General features: G+C 47.1%; 1 protein-coding gene across 2 annotated transcripts in view; it reads right to left on the reverse strand.

The window, feature by feature from the left end:
* The window catches only part of LOC144146101 (uncharacterized), a 281,191-nt gene that overhangs the window by 29,146 nt on the left and 229,007 nt on the right, over window positions 1–23,038 (reverse strand). For both annotated transcript variants that reach the window (XM_077678046.1, XM_077678047.1), the window contains 2 exons: window positions 17,785–17,903; window positions 4,733–4,838 (listed from right to left, as the gene is read on the reverse strand). In XM_077678046.1, the coding sequence (XP_077534172.1) occupies window positions 4,733–4,838; window positions 17,785–17,903 (225 nt within the window). The remainder of the gene's footprint in view (window positions 1–4,732; window positions 4,839–17,784; window positions 17,904–23,038) is intronic.

Below are 23,038 nucleotides of genomic sequence, written 5' to 3' on the forward strand. Positions count from 1 at the left end.
CAAGATAGCTGCACTCGCAACGGCGAAGGCCCACTCCCGAAGCGGGCTTCCTTGTTGCATTTCATTATTTACTTAGAAAGGTCGCTCACGTAAAAAAATCCCGGGCCACCTCCACTAACGTCAAACCTGGGGAGGGGCGAAGCATGCAATGTATGAGTGTATTCTTGCCGCCTTGGTGTTTTTGCCAACGGAGATGAAACCGTTGGGGGTATACAGCTTTGCTGTAAAAGTCTCTCGTCTTTGAAGCACGAAGCTCTCTAGCGCAAGGCGTAAGCGAGTGTCCCTGTGTTTTTTTAGTACGCGTTACGAAGCGCTCCAGCGCGAGGCTTAAACAAGTTTCCCGGTGTTTTAGTACCGTGACTACATGAGACGACGATTACGACGACGACGACAGGAGTCGCCAACAGCCCCAGCATATGGGGCTTCGTCCCTAAAAAGAGTAAATATTTGACACGTGTTATCCTCAAGAGCGGTTCAGTCACCAAACCTCTGGCAAGGATGCATGTTCCCGGCGGCCGTTTATCTGACGTAGACGAAAAACGAAAGCTTCTATGTGTCGATATTCCCAGGTGGTCAAAATTTTTCTCCCGCCTTGCAATACAAGATGTGCCTCAGCCTCATAGCGCAGGCGTAGGTTTGGAGCATCAAACGCGCCGATTTTTTGACAGCGTGTTCGGGAGGAAAAACAAAAGAAAATCCGTAAATTTGTTTTAAATTATTCCGCAGAGAGCTCATTCACGAATATTTTCTGCTCTCTTTCGCGGCCTTCAGCCATCGATAAGTTTTTCTCTAGACGTCTCTTCCTTTGTCATCCCAGCAAAGGCGGCGGCCGCCGCGGTGTCTGATATGATCACTAATTCCTCAGGACGCGTTGAGCGGGCAATTTCGTGCGGGTATTTTTCGTTTACGTTGGCGTCAGAAGTTTGCCGCAAACCACTGCAGTATATCACCGCAATACAGCTAGCAAGGCACATTTCATGCTTTGTACGTTCTAAATTCCGCAAGTTATGCAACAGGTTTTCACGTCCTGTGATAAAAAACCACATTTACTTTAATTTGTGACAGTTTAAAAAAAAATCACAACGGTTTTATTTTAATATTGATTTCCAACAAAGAGAAAAATGATCTACTTCCCTGCAATACCATGTATTTCCCAGATTGAACCTTCTTTCTATGTAAACTAAAATTCTCACGAAGGTTAATATGTCTCAATTGTTTAGTTTTTGAAATTGCCCGACTGTTATTGGAAGAAAGCTTTATTTTGGAATTTTTGCTTGCATTTCATTTATGTGTTTGCTTTAAACTACTGAACATTTTTTCTCTCTTCGCTAGGGATTGAACTCATCAAACCTGCCCACTAACCGGTTCGCGAACCGGTTCTGTACGTGATTTAGTCCAACCGGAACTGCACCGGAACGAAATGAATTTATCCGAACCCAAACCCAAACTGAAGCAGCATTTTTTTTTCAGGTTCGACACCCTGCATTTTACAAGGGGAAACCGATTTCGGCCACTGCAACAACAACGTTGTTCTTTCAGTACGTCGTCTACCAGACAGCGTGGTCCTTACGTAAGAACACTTCGGCGCTTGTGCATTGCTGCTCCGCGTAACGGTGCCCTCGCCGTAAAACTACGGAGTAGCGTAACGTTTTCCATGTCCTCTGTTAGGCCAAACAACTTGCAACTAGGGCACGCCAGCGGGGCGCGTGTGCATCATCAAATGTCGTTCGCCTAATTACGCCGTAATTAGGTCCTAGTCAGGAATGTTACCCGCATCACCGCGCCCTTCGTCGGTTTGGGCTCACACTGCGCATTCAGGCCGTGATGATTACCGTACGCGAGAAAGATGACCCAGTGCACCTTTGACGCAACCGTTTCCACACTATTCGCGGTCCGAGACCAGGCAACCGAGGGCGGCGGGAGTATGTACGGAAAGCAATCAACGGAGCTCCGCACATGTTGACGTAAAGCCGTCCTGGCTCATGGTTCGGCCCTGAATCGTCGACTGGCCTCGGCGGGCCACCCTGTAGAGGGAAAGGGGGTTCGACTGAAGCATCATCCTACTAGTTAAGCAGCAGTGCAACGTGTACGCGGATATGCAGACGGCGTTCAATGTCGGTGCGTGCGGTGCATATACGTCGAGCGTCGTCCTTGGATCCTGATAGCCCACGGAGGCCTTGGCCACTAAATTGACTACACGGCGCGCGGTGTTATCGCGCTCGTTAGCCAGCGGAAGGCATGTGGACGGTGGCACCGACGCTTTGTGTGCGCGTGTACCCTCCCGTCCTGTTCGAAGCGTGACGGAAGCGAGAACGAAGTGGGCCATTACGGCATTTGTTTGCGCATTCCGATGCCTCGCTTTACGGCGTGCCCAGAGCGAGCGAGTTGGAAGGGAAACTGGCTCGGTGGACAGTTCTTCAGGGCGTGGAATTCCGTGCATTGAAGCGCAGGGCGAGACAAAATTATGCACCCCTCCTTCAAACGACGACGATGGTTGAACGCGAAGCTTCCTCGTGATGGATTCCTTGGATGTCCTCCGAGTTTCGACTTTGACGCGCAGACGGTTTAGACGTTGACTCGTTAAGCTTTGACTTTGACTCGCGCGCAGTTTTGACTTTTGATCGCGGTGGCTTTGACTTTGACCCATCGCTATTTGATGTCGCATTTCAGTGACCCGGATGCGATGACGGCGCAGTCGGATAGACGTCGGCTTCATAACGCGAGGGACTTCGATTGAGACCACGCGAAGGGTTTTTTCTTGTTTCATTATCGTCATCCCCTCTAGCATCGTCATCCTGTGTCCTCCCTTTGTGCAAAGTTAGCTTTCCTGCAGTGAGATTTGGTTACGACACCGCCATCAGTGAGGCGAAGAAAGCTTAGCTTTAATACATTTCACTTCACAAAAGAGGTCAAGCACAAGGCCGGAAAATCACTCTTCCGTAGTGCACAGCTGATGAGAAGAATGTGTTTGGAAGACTACTAAAAAATCCGGGTTAATTATTCCTCTTTGAAACGAAATCGGGCTAAACTAAGAATGCAAAATAATAACATACAATATAGGAAGGTACGTTGCACTGCTTAACTAGCGACATAACTCAGCTACACGTAATGCTGTCACCGTTTACACATAGAATTGCCTAGGCGCCCTGTAGTTATTACAGCGGAGCTGTTATAGGCTAACTCTCCAGTTTTTTTTTGCGTGCATATACCGAGAAAAGCCGCTCCACTCTTCCTGATTTCGGCTCACGCCTCCCCTCGACCACCTGTTCGCCCCCAGAGAGTCATATTTTGATGCGATAGCGTATAATGCCATTGAAGAAAATTTCTTCACAGCAATGCACTTTTGTTTGGAAGTGAAGCCGGCTTAAAAAAAATATCGGTGCAAGCTTCGTCGTCGTAAGCTGGCTCTCCCACATTATGTGTCAAACAGTGAAGCCTACTCATAAACAAAAAGAAGCGGCGATGAGCGCGAACGCGCCGGAAGGAGGCCACCGACGACGATCGGGCCACGTATGCCAAGAATAAGCGCGATACCCATCTGGAAATGCACGGGAAAAGCGGGAAACGCACGGCGTCGGCGTGTCTACAATCCCGCTCAACGTTTACCTGGCAAGACGGCGTGGTTTAAGTGGGAGTTTATGGTTGACCAACAACCTACAAACAGCTTTCCTGTCATCCACCTTCACATAGCATAATGGCACTGAAATTATTTTAGTGCGAGAGCTTGGAGACCTAGACTTCGGATTTGAACGGAGCCTGTTCTAAGCTAAAGAAGTACGATGCCGGAGAAATACGATCTCGGTACTCTTGGTTGCGGAAGCGCTGCCTTACCGACTATGACACGCTGGCTGCTTGTTGTCGACGAACAAATCCTCTGACGCGGCACCTGTCGAGTGCGCGTTGCCAGACGCTGTCGGCTTGCTTTGCGCCGAACGACGCCCGCGTGGATATACGCGAAGCATAAAAAGTGTATAGGAATCATGGTATGAAATGTCTAAGGAAGAGATGCGTCGCGCCAGACCCATGACCATACACATGACGAATTTGACTGACAGAATAGGACGTTTCCAAAGTCTGTAAACAGACACCTGCACCTAAGACACCACTCACATAGTAACTGCGAATCATTTGATTATAGAACCGCTATAACAACTGCCTCTTAATGCCTTAGTTGGTGCAAGAAAATGGTTAATTTGGTCCAATGAGAATGAGCTTTCACGCGATAATTGGTAGTTGGCGCAGCCAAACCACCTGTCACTTCAAGGTGAAAGGGTCTCTATGCTTTATACACGGTATTGTGAGGTACAGAAAATCGGTGGTACAATGAAAAAGTTGCAATTGAGGTCGGAGCGAGCGCGAGTCAGGTGTCGCGCGTCGGGAAAGGGAAACAGTTGCGCCGGACTATGGTAGGCAATACGGGCCGTTTGGAGCGGTGAAGGTACCGACGGAGGCGAACAGGAGGCGAGGAGAGGGAGGAGATGTGACGGCGAGAAAGCGGAACGAGCATCGGCGGGGTGGGGGGGGGGGGGGGGGGGGGGGCTGTTGAGGGGGCCGCTCGAGTAGTGGCGGACGTAGCGCAACGTTAAAGTCCAACGGAAGGTCAACATGGAATCCAACTAGGATTTCGCCCTCCCATTCCTGGGAAGTTCTAAGCATCCCCCGTAATTTTGTTCAGCTGGCAGGCACACACGAGTAAGATTGTGACGCAAAAAAGATAGAAAAATGCACGTACCGCAGAGGGTGGCCGACGAGACGGACAGGTAGAGCATGCGGACGTACTGCGTGAAGGCCCGCCCGCTGATCATGGGGTCCGTGCGGGAAAGCTCCCATCCGTGGGGCTGCGGCGAAAGAGCAGACGCCGTTCCCATCATACAGCGGACGCAGGTTTATGCTTTCGTTGAAAGCGAAGCTTTCTATGTGACACTTGTGGCGTTGTCAGAAAAAAATGAACTGCAGGAAAGACAAATTTACACACTGGATTTTGACAAAGGCCGCATGATGACGACGACGACAACGACGACGACGGTGATGATGACGCAACGCGAAGCTTCCTCTTATACAAATGCGAAGTACACAATCCAATCAGTCGAATTTCAAATCAACGGAAACGCCGAGCTCACCGAATCAACCCATTCGGATGACTCAATCATAAACTAATAGATTGAAAATCATAACCTATCACAGGGTTTAAAGGCGCAAGAAAAAAAAAAAAACGCGGACACTAGAAGAGAAAACAACCAAGACAAACGAAGCGCTTCGTTTGTCTTTGGTTGTTTCCTCTTCTAGTGTCCGCGTTTTTTCTTGCGCCTTTAAACCCTGTGATCATGTCGAACCAAGTAACCCACATTAAGCTATTGCTAATCATAACTTAACATTTGGTTAGCTCAGCGTTGTTGTAGATTTGGACTTTGGCTGATTGGATTGTGGACTTCGCATTTGTATCGAAGAAAGCTTCGCGTTTCAACAATTTTGCTTTCAGAAAGGGGCGTGGGATTCTTTTTCTCTTTGAGAAAAAGATAAATTTTGGTTAAAATGTGACGTCGCACTTTCACAGAAATAAGCCGTGACTTTTCGACATTATATTTTCTTTTCTTACGTTGCCTTCGTGTTCTTATACATTGTATTCCGTGACCTTACTTTTTTGTGCCCCACACCTTGTGCAATAAGCCTTCTTAGGTGTCTTTAAGACGATAGACTGAAATAAAAACGAAAGAAAGCACGTATGGATCCCGCTATTGGCCCATAAGGGAGCACGTATATCGGTTTCTTGGCGAACATCCCGTAATGGCGTTTTTTGACCAACAAAAGGTGTTTGAGTTAAATGTGCTGTTAGGTTAGTTGGCGCATTACGAATTACGAAAATTGCGCTGACTGGACATACAGAGGAAGGAAGTCAAACAATGCGCAACTCACAACTATTTATTTGCAGAAAAAGAAGTTGCTTAAAATAGGCTTCTTATATAACATAAAACCATAAAGACAGATAGTGAAAGCGATAGCAACACCACAATACTAAGTTCCCGCCTACCGCATGCTGTCTCAAAAACGAAATTCATTTCTAAAAAGTGATACCCCTTTTATCACTTTTTAACAGTGAATATTGTTTTTTAGACAGCCTGCGGTAGGCGGGAACTTAGTATTGTGGTGTTGTTATCGATTTTACTATCTGCCTTTTTTATGGTTTTATGTACTATAAGAAGCCTATTTAAGGCAACTTCTTTTCCTGCAAATAAATAGTTGTGATTTGCGCATTCTTTGCCTTCCTTCCTCTGTATGTCCAGTCAGCGCAATTTTCGTAATTTATAAAGGATTTTTGCAGGAGAAACGGTGTTCAGGCAACATTTAAAAGTCCTAAACACACACGCTGAGTTACTACGTGTTAGCACGCGCATTCTTATATCGATGTACTCATGCAGTCGACACGTACAGAAGATTAACTTTTCCCCATATCCGGTAAGCAAGCGAATCGCCTAGCACGCATAGCGAAGGTGTAATATTTACGTTACGTTTCAGAGTCTCCGTACTTCTTGCGTTTAGAACCAGCACAAGAGTTATTTTTTCAAAAGAATAAATAATACATTGAGAGCTACCGAGCGTTCGCGAAAACTTCCGGGGACCGTGCCATAGCCGGCTTCGCTATCAAACATTCGCGTACCCCGGAATGTGCGCAAACCGGGAGGAGCGGATTTGCAGACTGCCGTCTGCGGCGGTTCACACTCACAGCGGTGGGATTAAGCGGCGACTATGGTTACAAGAAACGAAGGAAGGAGGCAAAAAGTAAACCAGGAATAACAACCAGGTTATAGTTAAGTTTGGATTACGCCCCTACTCGGAAGCACCCGTGCCAAGATTTCCGCGAGAAATATTTCGCGAGCACGTAAGCGCTTATAACACACTACAGACAGCCTTAAATGCATTTTACAAGCCCTCTCGAGTCCAAGATTCAGGAGCCCAGCCATGTTTGAGGACAACTAAAGGCTGAGTGCCTTCTTTTCACTGAGAGATCACAACATTCTTTGCTCTTTTAGGCTTTGTTAGATGATAAACGGTGCTCTGTTTGAGAACGCGTCGCCGAAGCTGGTAATCCTCTCTCCCGTCTGTGAAGTCCCATTTAGAGCAGAAACGTCATCCCTGTTTCGAATTCGCACAAGCTCAGAGCGAACACCGGCGGGGGCTTTATAAGCCGAGGCTTAACTCATCACCGCTTTGCCTAGTATGTGGTGTACGAGGTGACGACACACATTTGTTAATGGATTGTCCGAAACATGCGATGGAGCATTCAGTCTTGTTTAACCTTTTCGGCCCTGGTGGTGTCAATTGACGCCATCACATAAAAGTTCCTCTAGCGCACAGAGAAAAAAAAAAAAAAAAAACTGCTAGTTTTCTGGGGAATTGTTCTTCAGTGATTCCTTTTGCGATAGACGTCACCGTTATTGCGTTTTAGTGGAACTGGGTGCTACAAAGAAGAAGCTCCAGTGAAGACAAAAATCCGACCTTGACACTAAAAAAAGCGGAGGTCCTAGTTTCATTCCCAAGCTGTAAATTTATAAGCACGTGAACTACGAAGCTCATTTTTGTTTGTAGGCTCGTGGAGTCATAACGTCTATGAAAACATGGAAAGAAGATGTTTCTACTTAATATAAAGTGTTTAATTGGCAGTTGTTTTGATTAATTGCGTCATTAATAAACCAGCAAATACTTTTATTGTTTGTGGGCTTATGGAGGCCCAATATTTAACAAAAGACACAGAAAACATCGTTTTCCTTGAAACAAAAAAAATTAGGGCTGAAAGGGTTGAACAACTTCAAAGATGTTTCTACTTAATATAAAGTGTTTAATTGGCAGTTGTTTTGATTAATTGCGTCATTAATAAACCAGCAAATACTTTTATTGTTTGTGGGCTTATGGAGGCCCAATATTTAACAAAAGACACAGAAAACATCGTTTTCCTTGAAACAAAAAAAATTAGGGCTGAAAGGGTTGAACAACTTCAAAACAGGAAGGACCCCAGCATGCATGTCTCTACAGAGGACGTTCTTTCCTCAAATGGAAACTGTATCACCCGGCGAGACATCTTGCGACTGGTCCTTCCACTTTTCGCAGGACACAAACCTCTGCAAGGCTTCGTGATTGGCCGTGGATTGTGTGAAAAATGTGCTGTTCAGACATATGGCTTTCCGGCACTCTCTGCAAGGCGAGGTCCGCCTTGCTCAAACGGAATGCTGGACAAGTCGCTACATTTTAGAAAGAATGAATGACGCGAGAACAACGAAACACAAGAATAAGAATACGAACAGAGAGCGCTGTGTCTGTCCGAACTCTGTTTCTTGTGTTCGTTTTTTTTTAGCTATTTGTTCTTAAAAGAAAAACATGGGTCCACCTGCTTATTAACAACTGCCAACATACGACGCACTAGTCATAAAGTCCCCAAAAAAGGACAACTTTGAGTCACAATCACAGCGAGATGTTCACTGCCGATTGGTGCCTTTTTCTTCGTGGGACGGCTAAACGATTAAGCCGAGTCCAGCTGTAAGTGGCGGAATACAATCAAGCGGAGATCATCAAGTATTTCCACTCGCACTCTAGAAACATACGTTCCAGCTACTACAACTATAGTCCAGTAGTGAAGCAACGTGTAAGTATTGCCCAACGCAGCGGACAGAGGCCAGTAACAGATTTACGTAAGTCGGCAGCGGCGACAGTGCAGCGGCGTCTTGCGCAATGCAGTGTCGTCTCCGAGCGACTCGTTTTATTCGAACCATTTGCCACAAGGCCACTTCTTGTCGCGAAGACTTCCGCCAAGCTGGACCCGGATTACGAATGGTAGTCGAAGCGTAGCAGCCTCCAGCCTCGTATTTTCTCTTCCTCTTATGTTTTTGTCTTTGCGCAACGACTGCGCTAATACTGCTTTCTTAGGCAGCGAATACTGCTGACCCCGCGATTCTTGGAGCTTGAACCCCAGAAGGTTTAATGCCGACTGCATTTTAATGAGCCCGAACGGGAACGCTATCCAAATGGTTTTTTGTCTGGTGGCGCATAAAAAGTCTCAAACCGCTCCCATAGCTGCTATTAAGCGCGTCAGCCACATAAAAAAAGAAAAGAAAAAACCGGTAAAAATCTTGCGAGCTTAAATGGTTGGTGGATTGAAATCGCAAAAAGAAAAAAAAACACTTAATTTCGATATTTCTGGGTACTTCGTAACGCACGCGTATGTGCGAAGTTCTTGCATAAATTTATTAAAAACCCGGCTCGCTCTTTGCCTTTGCTATATAGACGACAACTTAAAACCAGGGTTCCGCAACTTCGCTTTCTCTTCCCTTCGAATCGCCCAGCTATAAGCTATGCGGTACGTGCGTATGTATGAAATATGTGGTCATCCGAGCGCGAGACTAAATATGCTATAGAGCTATAATTACCCTTATAGTCATGTACGATTTGTCACATGACACTGCGTTGCCATTGACTTTTTAGGAATCAACAATATGCAGGAAAAACTCACAGGAAAAAAGTGCGGGCCAGTGTGCCTTCTGGAGGTGGTTGGGAAGCGAAGCTTTACACACCACCTACCCCGGGTGACTACAGCCCGCTTGCGTTAATCACACGTTACACTGTACCTGTAATTTCATTATTTCATTATTTTCACTTCAGCACATTATTTCACTTCAGCATTATTTCTTCATTATTTCACTTCTTCATTATTTCATTTCTTCATTATTTCACTTCAGCACAGCGTTCAGAACGGCCTTATGGTCGGTGTGATTCCCACTCAGACTTTGCGTTTTCACCGCAGTTATATCCTTCGGGAACGTTAAGTCAATTCACGTTCCACGGATGGTAGTCGGTCGTTTGGTATCGGTGTTGCACACGAGTCCGAACTCTTTGAAGACTAAATGGACGAACTCCTGGTGCGCACACTTCCGCTACACGAGCTATGGGCGGAGCGCACAGCGGCGCGAGAGCTCGCGTGACGCTATCACGTGGCATTCAGCGAGAACGCAGGGGGCAAACCCGTAGCTGTACTCGGTGAGTGCACCGTCTGTCTTCCCCGTCTCCGCGTGCGCTCGTAGCTCAATTGGAAAGACAACGGGCTCACGCTCAGTTTCTCTATTCGGTTCAGGTTCGGTTCCTGGTGGTGCCAGTAATTTCTTTTATGTTCGCGGGAGTTTCCTGTTGACGCCGACGGTTGCGACAGAACCCTTGGTTTGTAGAGGTACAAGGCTTCGCTTTAAAATGTTATTCCTAATAAGGAGACTGTTTGCGACAATTTAGGGTATGTTTATTGGCCATATTTAGTGAGAGTTAGTACCACTAAATATACGCTTAGCTTATTTAGTGGATTTAACTACAGTGTGCCGAACCTAGGATCGCGTAAAAAGGCTACTTGAAGCTAATTCTAGACTACGAAGCCAACACATAGCGATGAAAAGTAATTCTATAAATGAACAAATGGCAACGAAAAACAGAAAGCGCGAAAATCAGCTTGGGAGGTATCAGAGAGAAGCTCGTATAAGAAAGCTTGTGGTGATTGAGAGCCCTAAATGATCTTGATCATCCAAAAATGGAAATACTGGCAGGAGCGTGTGGCCAGGAAGTGAGCTTCCCTTGTCTTATTATTTCAGGGAAAGAAAGGGGAAAAAATGCGGAATCTCCTCAGTGTGAATTGGCAGACAGCGCGTAGACATTCTTTCCAGCTGCTAATCTCCGCACATATTGTTTGTCACATGGTTGTCGTCCAGGCCGTAGGGCTGGGGCTTTTTAATAAACACCTGATATGGCCCATGTATACCTATTGAAGGCATCATACCTCGCGTTGCCGACGGACAGACAGGCAGATTTTGGAGGGAGCCGCCTAACAATGCTAACGCATAAAAACTGATCGAAAGGAAAAGGGCAGGACAAGAAATCACTGTTTTTCTGCAAACACACTCAAATTCACGCGTTTTATGCACTCCTCAAAACTGAGCTTTCAACGGCCAACAGAAGCGGGAATTCCATTTTACCTGATCGTAAATGCATAATTCCCGGATCAGACATCAAGGCGCACTTTACGATAAGAGGGAGAGGATAGGCTTCTCTCTTTTCCAGGCTAGTTTTCTCGGGAGCGCTACCGCCACAACGACGACGAAACCTATAAACAACACCAACATTCGGGCCAGGATACGTTTTCCGGAAATGGCCGAATGCGTGCGACGAATGTTAGAGGCGTGAAAAAAAAAAAAAAGAGAAACAATCTTACGTGCTCTTGGCTGGAAAGGCGGCTTCTTCGCATTCCTCGCGCGTTCGCAGGAGAAGCGCACCCCACAAAGAACAGGCTACGCTCAAAGATGACGCGATGCGCGCGTGCCTGCCATCGCCGTCGTCGCATTCTGATTCCATTGTCCCTCGTAGTCTGGCTCTGAGCGAGGCTTTCGACGACGATGGCGCATTGCACATAGCTTTTCCGCCAACATGCTCGCGTTTGTTGTTCGGAGAAAGAGAACATCAGTGTACGGCACGCTGCGGACTCAAAACGTCGGCAGCAAGAACAGCGTTTGCAAGCACTTTTAACGTCACTCGCTTTCATTCGCTCGCGGGCTCCCTGGAATCATTTGATGGACGTCAAACCGCCGTTCGTGTTTTATTCGTGTTTAAGCTCATGCTAGCGATCAACTGGGTTGCTGATGTCGAAGTCTTACGTGTCTCCTTGTTCAGCCGACCGTCAACGCGCTAGAGCGAATGAATGAACGAATAAAACTTTTTTCAACAACACGTGCTGCTGTTAGGGCCCCCGCCCTGTGGAAGGGGATCCTCAGTCCGGGATTCCCTGGCTCTCGCTGGCTGCGACCATCGCAAAGAAAAATGGGTCCGGTTTAACATTTGTAACCTAGTTATCACAAGTGAACGGTGAAGTGCACGCACAGACGGCCAAGCCGGCGCGCCGGCCATGGTGAGTGAGTGAGCAAGCGTCGCCGAAGCAGAAGTTAAACTCTCACCCAGTCACGTGGCAGCGCGGCGGTGAGGCTGTGACCGAGCGCAGTTGGACGCCTCTCCACAGCGTATAACGTGGCGTGAAGTAGCACCTTCCCCACTTGTGCTTCTGTGGCTGAAGTTCATTTCGATGGGATGAATGACCTTGGGATGCATCGCTTAGTAGAGCTTTCGCTTTAAAATAATATTCCCCTTCGCAAGAAAAAAGCGCATGAGGCGCGAGCTTCAATTGGGCAGTAGCAAGAGGTGGTCGTCCACGCCAATACACCGCATATAAACGGAGCGCAAGGGAGCAGCCGAACGAGCGAACATGCAATCAGTAAAGCTAATCAGGCTGACCAATTAAAGCTGAAAAACGTGGATTGCGAAACAAACTTAGGCCACCGTCAGTATAATGGTTGCCGGTAAGATAGTGACACCGGGAAAGGAATAAGGATATGCGGATGGTTGACGTGAGTGTGAAAAAAAAAAAAAGAAAACCGAAGCAAGTGGAATTACTTGTCTGCCTTCAGTTCATCGCCATTCAGGCTTTCGTCTTTACGTCGTCTCAGGGAGAAACCCTGCGAACCTTTTTCGGATAGATGTGTTGCTTACGTATTGCAGAGATCGTTATTGCTGGCTTTTCGTTTCATTATTTAAATAGTTTACACTCCAGGGCAAAGGCGTTACAGAGGGGGGTGGGTACAATCATTTGATGGCAAAAAAAAAAAAAGACGATGCAGCAAAAAGTTAGTCTGTGAGGTGGTTCCTGAACAGTGTTACCTTAAGTAATTCGAAACTGAAAATAGTTTTCTATGGCGGCGGCTGGTAGAAGAAGGTGGTTCCACTTATAAGCTTTGCGAGGAATGAAAGACTTAAAAAAAATTTTTCTTCTACAGGAAGTGACCGTAACTTGATGTCGGTGATCAACGCAGACAGAAGCATAGTAAAGCCGAGGCATCAAAATAAAGTGCAGGTTGGGATCGTGATTATAAATTGTACGAAATAAACAAAGATGAAAATATCTATGTCGATTGGCGAGCTGTGACAAGCGGAATATATTTTTCATCGATGTTGCACTGGACGCTCTGTTGTAATTGCCTCTAATAAATCATGCAGAGTTGTTCCGAACAAGTTTGAGAAAGTTAATTAAAATTTCACCAACCGGATCACATATTGATGCAACGTATTATAATTCAGACTTTTCAAAAGTTTTGTGCTGGAGTTCCCCAATAAAATCGTAGCATGTGAAAAGTTTCGATGAATGCAGCCAAGAAAAGCGGCTGGAGTTGTTAATTACTTGTTCAATATGCAATGACCATAAAAGCGAGGAAGTTATATTTAGGAGTATTGGTAACACGTTACGGTTTTGATAGGTACGTTGTTGAGATAATGTAATGCAGCCGAAGACGCCACGTGTATGGCGCACATAGCTTTACATTTATTGGCGTTTAGTTCCATGCATCGCTCCCTGCATCGGGAATCATTATGCATAATAATGCCTCTTTTTTCAGCCAGTAAGTGTCGTCATGGTTCATAATTTCGCGAAAAATTATGAAGTTATGGGTAAGCAGGTTAAAATTAGACGAAATGCGCAAGGTACATCCTTAATCTAAATTACAGAAGAGGAGAGGTCCTAACGCCGAGCCTTGTGGCACACCAGAGGGAACAGGGCTGAGGAAGGATTCTTGGTTATTGCATAATATACGTACTGCGAGCGGTTCAGAAGAAATCGTTTTATCCATAAAACTGTCGCGTCTGGGTTAAGTTGGTTAATTTTACAAAGAAGTAATTTATGCTGTACTTTATCGTATACTTTCTAGAAGTCATGGAAAAGGCAGTTTGAACATGAGCCGCGGTCGCAAATGAGCAAAGGAGATTGTATTTTTCACAAAAAGCCTTTCTAAGACCGTGCGGATAAGGCGAGAAAAATAATGCGATTAAAGATCAGTTTTTAGTGTGAGTATAAGATGGGTCCCCGCGAACTTTAAATCAACCTACGAAAGGTACGCCATGGCTCTGCCGTCACCCTGATCTCCATTGCTAGAGCTTGTGTTTATGTGGATGCAAGGAACGGCCCGACGGCTTCTCGTCCATACCCCGACCCCTAACCTCTGCCCAGGGGCGTCGGAGAGGGGGGGGGGGGGGGGGGGGGAAGGGGCACTTGTCCCCTCTAGCCACACCAACACTTGCCCACTCCTCGCATCCCTCCCCCTTTCACCCTGCTACCCCTTTCACCCCCCCCCCCCCCCTTCCTCTTTCGAGACAAAATCCTGGCGGCGCCCATGCCTCTGCCTCTCGTGTCGTGCGACCGACCCACCATCCGGCACCTCCTTTGGGACCTCACTGGACTTGCCGCATTACGGCAAATTTGTCTACCTCTTCACGTAAAAAATGGACGACTCGCACTCCTGACGGGAACTCCATCCCGCAGACCCTTTGGAAGTTTCTGCTCGGGCATCGTAAAATTTGCTTAGCACGGGGGTAAGACGTGCCGGGAGTCGACACCCGCTATGAGACCGATCTCTCTCCATCAGCCATCCCAGCTCCCCTTATTCCCTACGTAAGGAATACCCCCTTCTCTATTATAAGTAAATTTTAAAACGAAGCATTAGTGTCCGGACTGATGCCGTTGTACGCCAATTACAATGCCAACTTTCTCTGACGGTGATTATGAATGATCGTGGGTGAGGGGAACGAACAAAACCCGCCCTTGGCTGGAATCGAACATGGGTCCCTTGCATTATCAAGCCGGCGTCTACCCGGCTGCTCCATTTCGACATAGTCGGAGCGAACGCCAAGCATCAGGTACAGGGAATCCTCGATTTGCCGCTCCTAGACGGTCCGCGGGCAGTCCGAGGACTGCTTTCGGACCGGAAGTCCCATAGCATTACATGGGAAAATCGAGCGCCAGATCGCGTCTCGGGCAGTCCGAGGACGATCCGGGACTGATAATCGAGGAGGCCCACAGATTCGCGCTGTACACCCCGAACCCAAACGTTAGGCCTACGGAGCGCACACCAGAGAGTTGCAGTGTGTATTCTAGAAAAGTGATGCGTACCTGCGGAGGAGCACATACTCGAAGTGTGGGATCGGCCAACCAAAGAATCCATTACAAGAAAGCTTCGCGCGCAGCCATCGTCGTCGTTAGACGTAGCGGTGCATGATTTATTCATTCATTACTTTTTATTTCTTCGGCTTCTTTTGAGTCGCAACGTTCGACTTCGCTTTCGCCAGCGGGCATGTATATTACCACCTAACTATACTGCCGATTGCGCACGTGTGCTCACTAATTCGCCGGTTTGAAGTTCCCGCTTAAAAATTTCGTAATAGAAACGGCGGATAATAGTAAGAAAACGTTTGAAGCAAGTGGTTTATTAAAGTAAGTATAAAAGAAATAAAGAAAGGCAAGAGAGCCTATTCAATAACCTGGCTCGTCGAGAAAGTGAAGCGCCCTTTCAAAGTGTTGCGAAATGTTCAAGACCGTGACGCCGCAGATACACTTAGTTTGCCGGAACAAGGATTCGCCTAATCACCCCTGAAATTTAATTTAGTGCCCATGCTTTGCACTCGTAAGCTTGCACTCACGACTTCTTTACTGCACTTTCATCCCTCCGTTCTGCTGATTTCTTCTTTTTTTTCTCTCATGATTTGGCGAGTGAGTTGTTCACTCGAAATCTAGCAGCGCCACCACTTTGAAGTAATTATTAAATGCGCTCAACTCGAACACGTTTCTCTTGGTTTGGAAGGTTTAGAATTCAACGAGGTTCTTCTGCGAGAGACTACCCGTGCTCGCGTGGTGTAACCTTAACTGGTTTTGCGCTCCCGAGTGCTTTAACTTCGTTGAGCCCGCTGTAATTGCTATCGGATAGAGCTGGGATGTAGTCTCACTTTTTAATTTCAGGTATCTTCAACCTGGAAACTCGGCGCTCCACCGTGATAACTTGTGTGCAGGATAACAAAAATGATTGAAAGAAAACGACGACGAAAAAAAAAAACACGGGTAGACGAGGTAACAGTGAAAGTGTCAGATAATGCATGTTTAACACTGCACGACGGGAACAAGAACAATAAGAACAAAAAGAACAAAACTATAAAAAAAGGACAAGGTCCAGAGCACGAACAGGAGGAAGAACTTCGTTCCAATTTTTTTGTAGGTTTAACACAGCTCCTTACTTTTCTTTAATGAAACTTCTGCTTCATGATCTTCAATGAACTCGGCTCAGCTAGAGGTAGAGGGAGACCGTTAAGAGGGGTGAAATAAGAAAGTTCGGAGGCAAAAATAGGGCTAGGGCGTCCCAAGAGAGAAACAGCTTAGATGTATAGGAACCAGAGGTATTCGTGATGATGATGATGATAATGAGATGAGACAAATGTTTTAGGTGCGAACCCACTGGGGGGGGGGGGGGATTTGACCAGAGGTAAATCGTTGATTGTACTTCGGTAGGGTTTTAGAATACTAATTTATTTCAAGGAGAAAGGAGGCCGTCAAATGAAAGTTCGTCACGATTAAAGGGACCCTGCAACACTTTTTTCAACTATTCTTGAAATCTTAAATGCTTGGAGAACGTAGTCACCCAACACACGCACTGCTTAGATTAGGGGTTCGCAAAGTACCTCATCCAAAAATTACTGCTCTATGCCCATCAGATAACTTGTAAACTCGCTGAAAAGATTTTTCTTTCTTTCCCCGTCTTGACGTTCTTCGAGGGCTCGAATTACGTCACTAAGGCCATGTAGCGGCTATTGGCCGGTTTTCCTTCAGTTGCAGCAATGAACGAAAAAAAAAGCCACAAAAACAAAGCAGAAATGGAAGGCGTATCTGGTGCGACAAGGAAATCACGCAGTGCCGCTCCGTTCTGGCGATAACTATAGCTTTCGCAGTGGTTCCGGACGCGAAGAAAAGAGTGAAAGCGCTTATCGAAAGTGTTGCAGGGTCCCTTTACAACCCGAATTATCCATTAATCATATAATCTTTAGCAGTTGCAATGGGCGCAAACATGGCGAGAATGACGATGAAGCCCGACCAGCTTAGGGGTGTGGAAAAGTTTATACTAACGAGAGTGCAGACGAAATCGGCTACTTTCACAACGGTCTCAATTTGTTCTCTTTCAATGTCCGTCCCCTCCGCACAAAATACATCAATCCCGCTTCATTAAGGTCTATGCGAAGAATTAGATTTTTGTTTCTTAATTTTTACCTATAGACTTAAAAGGAGGGTATTCACCACACAAAGGAGTTAATTTCACAGTTCTAAATAGGGAGACGGAACGTCATGTGCCGCAAATATAGTCTCTGCATTAGTACAATGTATTAACGGTTGCCTGCGGTTTAAATTCATACATTAATACGCTGCTTCTTTAAAATCTGCAGGAGCGACAGTGTGTCCCGAGGTGGTGAGCGATACACGGGCAGAAAATTTCGCGAAGCGGCTCCACGTAACGTAATTCATCGAGACGCCGATTGAGCGCGACGACTAACCAGGAAAACAAGCCGACAGGCTCGCGTTCTGTCTGCTGGTTGTCATTGTCAGTCGGGGGACCTAATCGCAGTCTCAGTCGAATACCAAGTAGCTCAGCCACCTACTTCACTCAAGAAAGCACTTGTATGCTTGTTTTCCCCCGCTAGTCCACACGATCATTCGCAGTCTGAATTGATTAGCCACCTAACCCAATCAGCGACGACACTCTCTCTTGTCCAGTCTGCTCTACGTCCTTACCGGTCGTCGCGCTCAATCGCATGATGCAGCGTTAATGGACTACCAATAGGCTTAGCCGATTACTGCTCTCAGTGTTGCCAGCCGAGAGCACTGCTGGAGGCATCTGCGGTGGAACTCACGTTGAGCCTGTAGATGACGAGATAGAAGCCCGAGAAGAGCAGCACCGTGGACAGGTACGTCTGCGCCATGAGGAAGCCGCTGGCGGCGCGGAACTTGATCAGCTGGTGCGTCAGGGTCCCTGCGTTGGCGACGGTTCATCAATGCGCGAGCGTTACTTGACTCACTAGACTAAACTCAGTGGCTATGGCGTTGTGCTGCTGAGCCCAAGGTCGCGGGTTCGAAGCAAAAACGCCCGTGGGGTCGAGATTTCGGCACACGTCAAAGATGCCCAGGTGGTCAGAATTAATCCGGAGCCCTCCACTAGGGCGCGACTCATCGCCTGTGTAGCGTCCGCACGTTAAACCTCACAATAAATAAATAAATAAATAAATAAATAAATAAATAAATAAATAAATAAATAAATAAATAAATATTGCTAGGCTATAACCCTTCCGTCACAGGAAGCCACGACAGAAAAACAGCTGACGCGATTTCCGTCGGCGGCGACGCATACCGCGGCGCGTGCCTCAGAAATAAAACACAGAGAGAAGTAGCGCGTGCAATACCCACGCATGCGCACACAAGCGTGGCAAGGTGGAGATGACGGCAGCTGCTTCGTTGCCGCCGCCTCCATCCAACTACGAAACCATCGGTACACGGCAAAACACGGGTAACGACCAGGTGCGGCAAAAAAAAAAAAAAAGACAGAAGAAAATATTCATCCACCCTACTTCGACACTAACTCAGGGACCTATACTCGGGTGCAAGCGAAGAATGGCAATAGCTCATGTGGTGTATCACTCTGGTGAACCGACGTCAACGCGCGCGGGTGTTTTGAATGGAGATTGTGTTAATGCGTGGCATTGCCTACTTTTTCTCACCTACTTTCTCTTTTGTCACTGCAGCAATTTATCAGCAGATCAAGACCGAAAAATTGTGGAAGCGACTGGTGCCACGTTCAAAATACTCTCCGCGCCCGTGGGGAACAGCCAGTGCGGTGACGGGGCGCAGGGGTGATTTCCGTTGTCGTTCTTGAGTCGCAGCCGAGTCTAAACCAGCGACACGTAATTTTAAGTATCGTATACACGTAACAGGGGTTACTTACGTATTTCTACGTAGTTTTCCAACAATTTAGATTCCGGCAGAAGTGCTGTTCGGTATAGTTAGGCGACGGAAAGAGGAAAGTAACGCGAAAACGAGGCACAGCGCTTGGTATACTAGCGTAAATTGGTGCAATGTTGTTCCTGGATAGTGAAGATCGTCATTAACTAATCTACCGCTAGAAGGAAATATGGAAGTGAGGAAACTCTGCCTCGTGGAGCGTGCTGCTATCATCACCTATTTATTAGGGGCTCGGGCTGTGGGCGTCTCATGTCGTCGTCGTAACCATCGTCTCATGTAGTCACGGTACTAAAACGACGGGACACTCGTTTACTCCTCGCGCTAGAACGTAACGCGTGCTAAAAAAACACCGGGACACTCGTTTTCCAACGCCTCGCGCTAGAACAATTCGTGCTTCAAAGACACGAGACTTGTGCAGCAAAGCTGTATACCTCTTCCCCTCAACGGTTTCATCTCCGTTGACAAAAACGCGAAGGTGCTAAGAATACACTCATGCACTGCGTGCTTCGCCCCTCCCCAGGCTTCACGTGAGTGGAGATGGCTGGGGATTTTTTGCTATTCCGTTCTGCCATTAAACCGAGTCAGTGGAACTGGGCCGCCGGTCTCGTAAGTAAGCTGGAGAAGCTGCAGGCGTGGGGCTGTTAGGGCAAGGGGGCGGGGTTTATACAATTGAAAGAAAGGCCAAAAGAGAAATGGAGAGAGAAAGAGGAACTAGAAGTGGCATGGCACCGCTGAAGTCGAGACGCTATAGCGGGGCAGTGTTGCAAAGACTGGAGGAGTTTTAAAGGGCGAGATAGAATGGTCCTGCCAGCAGGTGGGAACAGAAGGCAATCATTCGAGGAAAACTAGGGCATTAGTAGTGCCGGTAAAAGTATACACTCTTCCCTCAATATCGAATGAACAATAAAGACATGATTATAAACAATAAAGACAAGAAAGACAAGATAAAGATAAAAAATGAATAATAAAGACAATAAAAACATGACTTATGGGCAAGTTGGTTTCGCATGGTAGATGAGTAAAGCGCAAAAATTACGCAAATGACGTAGGAGGACAACAGGCGATTGTACTTGTACTCCTTCGTCCTTTGCGTAACTATTGCGCTTTACTCGTCAAAAGGCATGATGGCACAGCGCATTGAGCACAGAGAGGATCGACACAGTGCAGAGGACGGAAGAGGCTTTCTGCCGTACAAGCACAACCCGCTGCCCACGGGGACCAAACATAAGACGTTTGGTGATGAACCGACTCATCCATGCAAGTTTCATCGCACTCGACATCTCCTCGACACCATACGGAACCTGTGGGACCACATGATGTAAAATACAGTAATATAGGTCTATGCGCAGGGGCTGCCATTACTTCTCATGCATTTACAACCAACTGCTGCGTTTGCCTCGAAACGACAAGCAGAGCACTTAGATGGTCGAAAGTGTCTCACACGTAATAGCAGAATCTAGCTTATTATCCAGACCATTTTGCGAGTCGAGATGCAAAATACTTCGCAGACATGCCATAAATACCAACACTATATGCATTTTGAGTGCACTTTCTAGCGCGCCCAAGAAGCAAAATGCCTGCAACGTTCTTGGCGCGAATGCCACTCATACGAGTATAGCCCTCTCGCCCCACCGCTTTATTTTTCATCAATCCGTCTAACTCCGTAGCCCTATACCTAAAATCTCCAGCTGCCTCCTGACGAAATATTCAAATTTAGGGGTTTTCGCGCCACAAAGCTACACCTGGGCTATGAGGCGCGCTGTAGTGGAAAGCTCCGGATTAATTTTTAGCGCCCCTGAGTGGATCTTTTGCGCGAGTCGAAAGCTCAACACGCGGCTGTTCTGATTTTCGCCTCCATCTGAAAAAAGGCCGCCACGGCCGGGATCGAATTAGTGCCTTTGGGCTCAGTAGCACAACGCCTTAGCCACTGCGGAACTACGGCCAGTATCCTCTGATCAGGTGTCGAAACTCACCCGGGAGCTGCTACCACAATCAGGTCTACCGCATCGTCAAATCGCGACCAGTTGTCTATATTTTTCGCCTCTCCAAAGTTTTAGCTTTCCGTGCACTCAGGTTTTATTCATCCGAAAGCTGCGAGTTTTGTTAAAAGAATGACTGTCACCAGCTCAGTTTCGTTTGAGGTAAATGTCTCACATTCTCTCGGTAAGCGACAAAAGCCGGGGGACGACCGCTCGTTAAGTATAGCCAATCCTTTCGCTCCTGCTGCGCCCCGCACTGATTGAAAGTCTCGCGTGTTTCATCTCCAGGGAACGCGAGAAAGCCTGGAAAGTGTTTCATCAGTCCGCCTTCTCTTCGCGCAATAATGCTTGCGCCACCAACTTGGTCGAGGTGGCGGGACTTTGTAAGAGGAGCTCTCCCCGAGAAGCAAACAAATCCGCCCTCTGGTAAGGCGGTCGCCGTCTGAATCCGAGAGGTTAATCAAGGGACGTGCCTGCACACCCCACTAATGAGATGCCGGCGCTAACCCGCGCAAGATTCCTCAACAAGCCACCCGCCAGGTCTCGGTTTAAACGCGCCTCGGCGGCCAAGTCCGAGCGGTCATGTATCTCGGCTCACCGAGTGACCCCAGCGGTAACCGGACACCGCTGAGGAAATCTGGAGGGCCGTAAGAGCACTGATTAATGAACAAGTTTCCCCACCGTTCTGCTCCCCCACCTTCCCCCCGGGCGACGCAGGAAAGTACGCCGTCCGGGCGATTAATGTTCGCGGTTGGCTGCATCGCGGAGTTGGGCATTATTTACGGCCGCGAATTCGGGCAGCCGCTTGAGCGTCCTGGCATCTCCCGGGCCTTCAAACATGCACGAGTTGTGCGAACCGTACGCGCGCGCCCGTATAAGCGCGAGTATATACGGTACACGCCGGGGAAAACGCATGCATAATGGCTGCTCTGAAAGATTGAACGAGAGCAGCGTTCGCAGTGGAGAAGCCGCAACGAAAATCGATTCGTTTTCAGCGGAACGGCCGCTTGTCTCTTTGTATCCTCCCCCACACGATTTTTTCCTGTCCCTCTAGCTCCGATATTTTCCCCTCATCCGTCCGCTCCCTTTTGTTCGAAGTGGAATATAACTTTACCAATTCGTTATCGTTTTCCCACCCTTAAATTCCGCATGATCCGTATACCGTTCCGGGGGCTTCGAAATTTTGCAATGCAAAGTATCCTTTCCGCGCGGCTTTTGTCTTTCGACCCAGATGTCCGGGACTAAAAATATTCTCCTGTTGGTTGAAATAAGAGTTTCTGCCCCAGTTCCGATTCTTTTCCGGGTGCCCCCGCCCTCGCAAAAAGAAAAAAATAAAAAACTGGGGAAATACACCCGCACCAGAAAGCCGTGGGAGATGTACAGCCAATTAGATACAAATGGACAGGAGTATTCACCCGAAATGTAGATTTTATGAAAAAAGAGACAGTTAGCAGATTAATAAATAAAATAAAAAATATGTTGTGTTTTTAAAGGTGTATTGATGTATGAATGAAGGCACGGGCGGGTGGGCGGACTGACTGACTGAGACTGACTGACTGAGACTAAATGACTGTGACTAAATGACTGTGACTAAATGACTGAGACTAAATGACTGAGACTAAATGACTGTGACTAAATGACTGTGACTAAATGACTGTGACTAAATGACTGTGACTGAATGACTGTGACTGACTGTGACTGACTGTGACTGACTGTGACTGACAGACAGACAGACAGACAGACAGACAGACAGACAGACAGACAGACAGACAGACAGATAGATAGACAGATAGACAGATAGATAGATAGATAGATAGATAGATAGATAGATAGATAGATAGATAGATAGATAGATAGATAGATAGACAGACAGACAGACAGACAGACAGACAGACAGACAGACAGACAGACAGACAGACAGACAGATAGATAGATAGATAGATAGATAGATAGATAGATAGATAGATAGATAGATAGATAGACAGACAGACAGACAGACAGACAGACAGACAGACAGACAGACAGACAGACAGACAGACAGACAGAGAGGGAGAGAGAGAAGCTAGTACTTAATTCCAATTGTGCCATTCCGAAATAAGTTCGCGCTAAGGGGAAAGAAGGTTAGTATACAATTTTTGTACCTGGGGCTTTTGACTATGTGTTGAACGTGACA

This window comes from Haemaphysalis longicornis, unplaced genomic scaffold (assembly GCF_048455015.1).
Source record: "Haemaphysalis longicornis isolate Haplotype H1 unplaced genomic scaffold, Haemaphysalis longicornis Haplotype H1 scaffold_7, whole genome shotgun sequence".
NCBI lineage: Eukaryota > Metazoa > Arthropoda > Arachnida > Ixodida > Ixodidae > Haemaphysalis > Haemaphysalis longicornis.